This window comes from Symphodus melops (genome assembly GCF_947650265.1).
Source record: "Symphodus melops genome assembly, chromosome: 7".
Lineage (NCBI taxonomy): Eukaryota > Metazoa > Chordata > Actinopteri > Labriformes > Labridae > Symphodus > Symphodus melops.
The window spans coordinates 29,206,759-29,216,758 of record NC_136697.1 but is presented as its reverse complement, the minus strand read 5'-3'; the positions used below and the strand labels follow the sequence as shown (position 1 = coordinate 29,216,758).

General features: G+C 46.6%; 3 protein-coding genes across 5 annotated transcripts in view; all 3 read right to left on the bottom strand.

Annotated features, from left to right (window-relative positions):
* LOC306826435 (inositol monophosphatase 1-like) overlaps positions 1-140 on the bottom strand; it is a 60,583-nt gene extending 60,443 nt beyond the window's left edge. The window contains exon 1 of the mRNA XM_079347766.1: positions 136-140. The gene's annotated coding sequence lies outside the window, so the exon portion shown is untranslated. The remainder of the gene's footprint in view (positions 1-135) is intronic.
* Positions 1-3,616, bottom strand: part of pxdc1a (PX domain containing 1a) — a 6,755-nt gene extending 3,139 nt beyond the window's left edge. The window contains exons 1-6 of one of the 2 annotated variants that reach the window (XM_079347764.1): positions 2,806-3,616; positions 2,620-2,708; positions 2,400-2,500; positions 1,286-1,721; positions 814-922; positions 291-626 (exon numbers count right to left, since the gene is read on the bottom strand). In XM_079347764.1, the coding sequence (XP_079203890.1) occupies positions 356-626; positions 814-922; positions 1,286-1,721; positions 2,400-2,500; positions 2,620-2,708; positions 2,806-2,849 (1,050 nt within the window). In that variant the 5' untranslated portion in view covers positions 2,850-3,616 and the 3' untranslated portion in view covers positions 291-355. Of the gene's footprint in view, positions 1-290; positions 627-813; positions 923-1,285; positions 1,722-2,399; positions 2,501-2,619 lie in introns of those variants that run through there. The other variant, XM_079347765.1, reaches the window with a different exon arrangement.
* A 1,155-nt stretch (positions 3,617-4,771) lies between these two features.
* Positions 4,772-10,000, bottom strand: part of LOC306827096 (uncharacterized protein) — a 10,859-nt gene continuing 5,630 nt past the window's right edge. The window contains exons 5-8 of one of the 2 annotated variants that reach the window (XM_079348753.1): positions 8,106-8,237; positions 6,376-6,509; positions 5,252-5,311; positions 4,772-5,153 (exon numbers count right to left, since the gene is read on the bottom strand). In XM_079348753.1, the coding sequence (XP_079204879.1) occupies positions 4,969-5,153; positions 5,252-5,311; positions 6,376-6,509; positions 8,106-8,237 (511 nt within the window). In that variant the 3' untranslated portion in view covers positions 4,772-4,968. Of the gene's footprint in view, positions 5,154-5,251; positions 5,376-6,375; positions 6,510-8,105; positions 8,238-10,000 lie in introns of both variants that reach the window. The other variant, XM_079348752.1, reaches the window with a different exon arrangement.

Sequence of the window (10,000 nt, the reverse complement as noted above, 5' to 3'; positions counted from 1 at the left end):
TAGATAGATAGATAGCGAGACACAGTGGTTACTATACTCGGTGTTGGTCCGGTAATCTGCAGAGAAACTGATACACATGATGTGAATGTTGGGGTTGAGAGAGGTGAGACTTTCCATGTTTCCCAGTAAATTATCGTGAGACCTCCCCCTCGGCCAGTGAGGCGGGGCTGACAGAGGTAAACAAACCCAGGTGGTGTGGCCTTGTTTACCTGGGAAAAGTCTTTCTGTTGCTGCCATGTCTCTGTCAGGTTCATGGTCAAGGAGGAGGTCCCGAAGTACAAGTCCTTTGGTCATGAGAGAGCAGATGTTCAATGCTCCAATGTGGATGCTGCTGTGGTCCAGGGTATTGCTAACGTTAGCCGGCCTGGCTAGGTTGGTTACCACAATCCGCTTTCCTGCCAGAGCTTCTGAGACGAAGGCGAGATGTGGACCAGAAGGAGATGCTGGCCAAGGAGTCGTTGATGTGGAAGCTCCGGCGAGACCCACGGTGGAGGTATTTCCGAGGGGGGGGACGAACGATGCCCAGGAACAGGTGCAGCACTGGCGGTGGAGCATGTAGACGGAACCGCAGCTGGAGGAGCTCGGAAGCCGTGTACTGGGGCAGGACTGCTGACGGACAAAGTATTCTGGACAGGACGATCAAAACGAGGACAAGCAGATCCTCATGATCGTGACAAAATTCAAGACTAAAAACTGAAACGAGAAACTTGCGGCAGCAGCGGCAGCGAGTTGCGACAGTGTTCACTTGACCAGAAGTCACCTCTCTTAAAGAAGCATCCAAACTACTTCTACATCAGCTGATTGACAGCTTACCGTCTGCCTTTGGAATCTTCTGATTGATTGACAGGTTGTGTGGGTGGAGTCAGGTCAAACAGGATGGTCTCTGTGTTGGCCAGACAAAAACCGTTTGACCTCAAGATGTCTGGAGATACAAAGAGACAGTTAGACCAGGACCAAACCAAACCAGGACCAAGTCTAACAAAGACTAACCAAGTTTATCCAGGTCTAAACAGGTCTAACCAAGTTTATTCAGGTCTAACCAGGACTAACCAGGTCTAACCAGGACTACCAAACTTTATCCAGGACTAACCAAGTCTGAGCTGGACAAACAAGGTCTACCCCAAGTCTGATCAGACCTCTCACCGCAGGTGAATGTTGATTGCGTCCACTAAATATTTAGGATGTGCTTTATTTTGGTGGACAATCGGAGGTGTGGTACTTTATTTTGAAAAGCTGTTGACTGAAACAAAAGAGTGATCAGCTGTGAGGGATCATCAGTACTGACCCGAAAGCGTGCTAATCACCGGGCTCAGGAACATATCCGGATTCTGCTCCTCATGCATGATGGACTGGTCTTCATCCTGGTCCTCATGCATGATGGACTGGTCTTCATCTTGGTCCTCATGTCTGATGGACCAGCCCTCATCCTGGTCCTCATATGGGATGGACTGGTCTACTTCCTGGTCTTCATATGGGATGGACTGGTCTACTTCCTGGTCTTCATATGGGATGGACTGGTCTACTTCCTGGTCTTCATATGGGATGGACTGGTCTACTTCCTGGTCTTCATATGGGATGGACTGGTCTACTTCCTGGTGCTCACACGTGAACATGTGACTTGTTTGCTGTTTGGAGGTGCGGTCCTGGTCCTGGTCCTTTCTAAAGATCTGGTCCACAGCAGATGGTTTAAAGAAATCCCTCACGGCCTCAGACTGAGAGAACTGTAAAGACACGCAATCACCATGGCAACATCAGAAACACTCTGTCTCTGGTCACTTCCTGTCAGCACCTCTGATTACTTCCTGTCAGTGCCTATGCTCTGTCTCTAGTCTGTGTGTGTGTACCTCTGTGTGTGTGCGTGTACCTTGTGTGTGTATCTTGTGTATGTGTACCGTGTGTGTGTACCTTGTGTGTGTATCTTGTGTGTGTATATCTGTGTATATCTGTATGTGTGTACCTTGTGTATGTGTACTGTGTGTGTACCTTGTGTGTGTACCTTGTGTGTGTACCTTGTGTGTGTACCTTGTGTGTGTGCCTTGTGTGTGTACCTTGAATTTCCCTCGGGATCAATAAAGTATCTATCTATCTATCTTGTGTATATGCATGTGTGTGTACCTTGTGTGTGTGTACCTTGTGTGTGTGTACCTTGAGTATATGCATGTGTGTGTACCTTGTGTATGTGTGCACCTTGTGTGTGTACCGTGTGTATATGTGTGTGTACCTTGTGTACATGTGTGTGTGTACCTTGTGTATATGTGTGTACCTTATGCATATGTGTGTGTGTACCTTGTGTATATGTGTGTGTGTACCTTTTGTATGGTTGTGTGTGTACCTTGTGTATATGTGTGTGTGTACCTTGTGTATATGTGTGTGTGTACCTTGTGTATGTGTGTGTGTACCTTGTGTGGCAGCTTTATGATGGTCTGCAGCAGTTTGTTGAGTTCCAGAGTTTTAACTTGATCATCTGAAATCTGATCAGCAGCTCGAACCCTCAACAGACCTGAAAACAGTCACCAGTGTTCAAGTGGTTAAAGGGTTAATAATAATATACACAGTACAGTCCTTCTTCTCCCGGCGTGATGACATCACATCTACATCCTGCTGATGAGCACAGATCACCTGTGAGCATATTGGATGACAGCGTTGTTCTGTCGTCAAGGAAACCGTCCACCAGCCTCTTCATCATCCGAGCCAAGTCTTGATCAGTCCTGTTGAGCAGCAGGAAGTGCCCGTTTGACAGCCCCACCCTCACCTCTATCTGTCCAGCAGAGAGGAGGTCTGCCCAAACATGCGCCACATACACACCTGATGACATCATCACCTGCTGCCCCACCTCGTCCTCCTGACATTAACAGGTGAATCTCAAAACAGTCCTGGATGACAGCGTCTCGCTCTCCGTCTCATCCCCTCCACCGTCTCAAGCTGTCCGACTGGCAGGACTACACACGTTAAAAATACAAAAGATGCAAAAGAAGAGCAGGTAAAAAAAAGACGCAGAAGAAGAAGAAGAAGCAGCCGTCAGGTGTCAGGGTCATTCAGGATTGAAAAGTTAAAGCAGCTTTGAGCTTCAGGCATCAGACTTTCTGATCATAATCCATCAGACACTTAGAGGATCAATGAGCCAATCACCAGCCAGCTCAGAGCTCCTCTAACACTAACCTCGCCCAATCACAAACTGAGTCACACGAGTTATAGTACAAACTTCCTGAGTCTGTGTACTGGCCCTTTAACTCCAGAAAGTTCTCATGACCAATCAGAGGTCCCCTTTATTTACCACCAGGATGCCTTCCTTTAACATCATGGAGATTACAAGCACAGAACAATATGCACAAACAGACCAGTGAAACACCACTGAGCCAGTCTGAAACAAAGTCAGTACACATCAGGAACCATCCTGTCAGTTTGCTGGACGGCGTTCCACAAGTTCGAGGATGGATGGATAATTTTACCATCCATCCATTTTCTGCCTCTTATCCGGGGCCGGGTCACGGGGGCAGCAGTCTAAGCAGAGACACCCAGACTTCCCTCACCCCAGACACCTCCTCCAGGTCTTCAGGTGGGACCCCGAGGTGGTCCCAAGCCAGGCGAGAGACATCGTCTCTCTAGCGTGTCCTGGGTCTACCCTGAGGCCTCCTCCTGGAGGGACATGCCCAGAACACCTCCCTAGGGAGGCGTCCAGGGGGCATCCGGACCAGATGCCTGAACCACCTCAACTGCTGCTTTACTGAGTTCAGTAAAAGCTCGAGGGACTTTAAGAACGAGCCAATCAGAAGAAGGGGTCATGCAGTCCGCTCCACTCTTCCAGGGAGGGCGCAGTGACTGACGACGTCCACAGGCTGCAGTCCGTCTATAAATAACATCGCTGTCATCCAGAACTGACAAGAACTCAGCTTCAACAGTTCTGTTGGGTTCTGCACAGTAATGCAGACTGTCTGCTGAAGGTGGAGCAGAGGAAACGAGACGTGTGAGTGCTTCCTGCTGAAATGTTACAAGTAGAGGAAGTATTAGTGGAAGATGAAGAAAAAGTGAAAGAAGTAGAAGAAGAAAAACAGTAAAATTAGAACAAGAAGTAGAAGAAGTAAAACAGTAAAATTAGAACAAGAAGTAGAAGAAGTAAAAGTATCTGTAGAAGAACAAGAAATAGTGATAGAAGAAGAAAACGAAGTAAAAACAAAAGAAGATTGAAAAAGTAGAACATTCACAGTATGAAGTTCAATGCATGTGTGTGTGTGTGTGTGTGTGTGTGTGTGGGTGTGTGTGTGTGTGTGTGTGTGGGTGTGTGTGGCAGTGTGTGTGTGGGTGTGTGTGGCAGTGAGTGTTTGTGTGTGTGTGGCAGTGTGTGTGTGTGTGTGTGTGGCAGTGTGTGTGTGTGTGTGTGTGTGTGGCAGTGGGTGTGTGTGTGTGTGTGGTGGTGGGTGTGTGTGTGTGTGTGGTGGTGGGTGTGTGTGTGTGTGTGTGTGGCAGTGTGTGTGTGTGTGCGTGGCGGTGGGTGTTTGTGTGTGTGTGGCAGTGTGTGTGTGTGTGGCAGTGGGTGTGTGTGTGTGGCAGTGTGTGTGTGTGTGTGTGTGGCAGTGTGTGTGTGTGTGTGGCAGTGTGTGTGTGTGTGTGGTGGTGGGTGTTTGTGTGTGTCTCACAAGGCCGACAGCTGATTGGTCAACCTGCTGACCCACATTATACCCCCAACCCAGGTTAATCAGTTTATGGGGGGGGGGGGGGGGGGGGGGGGGGGGGGGGATAAACCTCGAGCTTAGCCCAGGCTGTAAAACAGACCCAGGAAGCAGAAACCAATACCCTCCTCTGATTGGCTCACACACCTGAGGGTCCCATGTTTCAGGCTTAGTGTGGATTAAGGTCAATTAGGAGTTAATTAAGAGCTTACTTCAGTAAAAGTTTCATCAATTCATGAAAGTTTAAACAGGAAACACTTTACTGTAAAAAACACTTTATTTTGAAAATCCAACCAGCAGATCAAAGAAAAACATGATGCTTTGGCGTCTTGTCAGAGCAGGACGTGCTGGGAGGGGCCGTGGTGTCTGCGGGAGTGTCGAACCAGCAGCTGAGGGTCTGGACTCGAGTACTCACACTGTTGGCATGGAAACGCCTCACCTGTGTGATGACGGCGAGCGTGGAGGTCGAGACTCTTCTTCTGGATACTGAGACAAAAATATAACAACGTTACTATGGCAACCAGAGGCCACACTCACAGCGGTTGCTGTGTGGGGTCATAGGTCATGTGACCCAGGTGAGTTACCTGCTGTAGTCGCACAGCTCACACCTGTAGGGTCGCTCCTGACTGTGAGTCCTGCTGTGTCTGAGCAGAGAGCTGCGGTCAATAGACGCATACGCACACTCTGCACACCTGTACGGCCTCTCACCTGGACACACACACACACAATCAACATTAGGCACACACTCTCACCTGTACCGCTAGTGTGCTACCTGTGTGAGTCCTCAGGTGTGTGTGTTACCTGTGTGAGTCCTCAGGTGTGTGTGTGTTACCTGTGTGAGTCCTCAGGTGTGTGTGTGTGTTACCTGTGTGAGTCCTCAGGTGTGTGTGTTACCTGTGTGAGTCCTCAGGTGTGTGTGTTACCTGTGTGAGTCCTCAGGTGTGTGTGTGTGTTACCTGTGTGAGTCCTCAGGTGTGTGTGTTACCTGTGTGAGTCCTCAGGTGTGTGTGTTACCTGTGTGAGTCCTCAGGTGTGTGTGTTACCTGTGTGAGTCCTCAGGTGTGTGTGTGTGTTACCTGTGTGAGTCCTCAGGTGTGTGTGTTACCTGTGTGAGTCCTCAGGTGTGTGTGTTACCTGTGTGAGTCCTCAGGTGTGTGTGTTACCTGTGTGAGTCCTCAGGTGTGTGTGTGTGTTACCTGTGTGAGTCCTCAGGTGTGTGCGTGTTACCTGTGTGAGTCCTCAGGTGTGTGTGTGTGTGTGTGTTACCTGTGTGAGTCCTCAGGTGTGTGTGTGTGTGTGTGTGTGTTACCTGTGTGAGTCCTCAGGTGTGTGCGTTACCTGTGTGAGTCCTCAGGTGTGTGTGTGTGTGTTACCTGTGTGAGTCCTCAGGTGTGTGTGTGTGTTACCTGTGTGAGTCCTCAGGTGTGTGTGTGTGTGTGTGTTACCTGTGTGAGTCCTCAGGTGTGTGTGTGTGTTACCTGTGTGAGTCCTCAGGTGTGTGTGTGTGTGTTACCTGTGTGAGTCCTCAGGTGTGTGTGTGTGTTACCTGTGTGAGTCCTCAGGTGTGTGTGTGTGTGTGTGTGTTACCTGTGTGAGTCCTCAGGTGTGTGCGTGTTACCTGTGTGAGTCCTCAGGTGTGTGTGTGTGTGTGTGTGTGTGTTACCTGTGTGAGTCCTCAGGTGTGTGTGTGTGTGTGTGTGTGTGTTACCTGTGTGAGTCCTCAGGTGTTGCAGAAGCGATGCCTTCAGTCTGCTGCAGTAGGAACAGTGTGGACATGAGAACGGTTTGATTCCTTCGTGGACGCCAACGTGACGCCTCAGGGTCAGTTTAGAGGAGAACGTCCTTTTAAGAAAAAATAATAATAATCCAACTATCACACCTCTACAACAGGTAAGACACCTTACTGAATAACACACCTGTGTGGAGATTAACACACCTGTGTAGAGATTAATACACCTGTGTAGAGACTAATACACCTGTGTGGAGATTAACACACCTGTGTGGAGACTAACACACCTGTGTGGAGATTAACACACCTGTGTAAAGATTAATACACCTGTGTAGAGACTAACACACCTGTGTAGAGATTAATACACCTGTGTGGAGATTAACACACCTGTGTAGAGATTAATACACCTGTGTGGAGACTAACACACCTGTGTAGAGACTAACACACCTGTGTAGAGATTAATACACCTGTGTAGAGATTAATACACCTGTGTAGAGATTAACACACCTGTGTAGAGATTAATACACCTGTGTGGAGATTAACACACCTGTGTGGAGACTAACACACCTGTGTAGAGACTAATACACCTGTGTAGAGATTAACACACCTGTGTAGAGACTAATACACCTGTGTAGAGATTAACACACCTGCGTAGAGACTAATACACCTGTGTAGAGATTAATACACCTGTGTAGAGACTAATACACCTGTGTAGAGATTAATACACCTGTGTAGAGACTAACACACCTGTGTAGAGATTAATACACCTGTGTAGAGACTAATACACCTGTGTAGAGACTAATACACCTGTGTAGAGATTAATACACCTGTGTAGAGACTAACACACCTGTGTAGAGATTAATACACCTGTGTAGAGACTAATACACCTGTGTAGAGATTAATACACCTGTGTAGAGACTAACACACCTGTGTAGAGATTAATACACCTGTGTAGAGACTAATACACCTGTGTGGAGACTAACACGCCTGTGTAGAGATTAATACACCTGTGTGGAGATTAATACACCTGTGTGGAGATTAATACACCTGTGTGGAGACTAACACGCCTGTGTAGAGATTAATACACCTGTGTGGAGACTAACACACCTGTGTAGAGATTAATACACCTGTGTAGAGATTAATACACCTGTGTGGAGATTAATACACCTGTGTAGAGATTAACACACCTGTGTGGAGATTAATACACCTGTGTGGAGACTAACACGCCTGTGTAGAGATTAATACACCTGTGTAGAGATTAATACACCTGTGTAGAGATTAATACACCTGTGTAGAGATTAACACACCTGTGTGGAGACTAATACACCTGTGTACAGATTAATACACCTGTGTGGAGACTAACACACCTGTGTAGAGATTAATACACCTGTGTGGAGACTAACACACCTGTGTAGAGATTAATACACCTGTGTGGAGACTAACACACCTGTGTGGAGACTAACACACCTGTGTAGAGATTAACACACCTGTGTGGAGACTAACACACCTGTGTAGAGATTAATACACCTGTGTGGAGACTAACACACCTGTGTAGAGATTAATACACCTGTGTGGAGACTAACACACCTGTGTAGAGATTAACACACCTGTGTAGAGATTAATACACCTGTGTGGAGGTGGGAGCTCTCTGTTGGTGACATCACTACAGGTATTTCACAGGTGTTGTGGATTGTGGGTAATGGAGTTACCTGTCACACAGAGAGCAATAGAGATCTGTCTTCTGGCCTTCCTTTCTTTTTTTCATCCTGGTTTTCTCCCTGTTTTCTGTGACGCTCTGCAGGGAATCACTCTGAGATCGACTCGTCTGACTGGAAACCAACCTGAGACACACAGATACTGCACTCTGATTGGCTGAATGAATGAGGACATGACTTAAATAAACAATGATAATACGATCAGCTGTAATATTCATTAGAGCTCTCAGCATTACCGAGTTAATCTTATTAACCTCTTATGATGTCCCTTCAGTCTCCCTGTAGATAGTGGTCCTCAGTGTCTCTGTATTTATTGTGTCCCTTCAGTCTCTCTGTAGATAGTGGTCCTCAGTGTGTCTCTGTATTTATTTTGTCCCTTCAGTCTCTCTGTAGATAGTGGTCCTCAGTGTCTCTGTATTTATTTTGTCCCTTCAGTCTCTCTGTAGATAGTGGTCCTCAGTGTGTCTCTGTATTTATTTTGTCCCTTCAGTCTCTCTGTAGATAGTGGTCCTCAGTGTCTCTGTATTTATTTTGTCCCTTCAGTCTCTCCGTAGATAGTGGTCCTCAGTGTCTCTGTATTTATTTTGTCCCTTCAGTCTCTCTGTAGATAGTGGTCCTCAGTGTCTCTGTATTTATTTTGTCCCTTCAGTCTCTCTGTAGATAGCGGTCCTCAGTGTCTCTCTGTATTTATTTTGTCTCTTCAGTCTCTCCGTAGATAGTGGTCCTCAGTGTCTCTGTATTTATTTTGTCCCTTCAGTCTCTCTGTAGATAGTGGTCCTCAGTGTGTCTCTGTATTTATTTTGTCCCTTCAGTCTCTCTGTAGATAGTGGTCCTCAGTGTGTCTCTGTATTTATTTTGTCCCTTCAGCCTCTCTGTAGATAGTGGTCCTCAGTGTCTCTCTGTATTTATTTTGTCCCTTCAGTCTCTCTGTAGATAGTGGTCCTCAGTGTCTCTGTATTTATTTTGTCCCTTCAGTCTCTCTGTAGATAGTGGTCCTCAGTGTGTCTCTGTATTTATTTTGTCCCTTCAGTGTCTCTGTAGATAGTGGTCCTCAGTGTGTCTCTGTATTTATTTTGTCCCTTCAGTCTCTCTGTAGATAGTGGTCCTCAGTGTGTCTCTGTATTTATTTTGTCCCTTCAGTCTCTCTGTAGATAGTGGTCCTCAGTGTCTCTCTGTATTTATTTTGTCCCTTCAGTCTCTCTGTAGATAGTGGTCCTCAGTGTGTCTCTGTATTTAATGTTGTCCCTTCAGTCTCTCTGTAGATAGTGGTCCTCAGTGTCTCTGTATTTATTTTGTCCCTTCAGCCCTTCTGTAGATAGTGGTCCTCAGTGTGTCTCTGTATTTATTTTGTCCCTTCAGTCTCTCTGTAGATAGTGGTCCTCAGTGTCTCTGTATTTATTTTGTCCCTTCAGTCTCTCTGTAGATAGTGGTCCTCAGTGTGTCTCTGTATTTATTTTGTCCCTTCAGTGTCTCTGTAGATAGTGGTCCTCAGTGTGTCTCTGTATTTATTTTGTCCCTTCAGTCTCTCTGTAGATAGTGGTCCTCAGTGTCTCTGTATTTATTTTGTCCCTTCAGTCTCCCTGTAGATAGTGGTCCTCAGTGTCTCTCTGTATTTATTGTGTCCCTTCAGTCTCTCTGTAGATAGTGGTCCTCAGTGTGTCTCTGTATTTATTTTGTCCCTTCAGTCTCTCTGTAGATAGAGGTCCTCAGTGTCTCTGTATTTATTTTGTCCCTTCAGTCTCTCTGTAGATAGTGGTCCTCAGTGTGTCTCTGTATTTATTTTGTCCCTTCAGTCTCTCTGTAGATAGTGGTCCTCAGTGTCTCTCTGTATTTATTTTGTCCCTTCAGTCTCTCTGTAGATAGTGGTCCTCAGTGTGTCTCTGTATTTA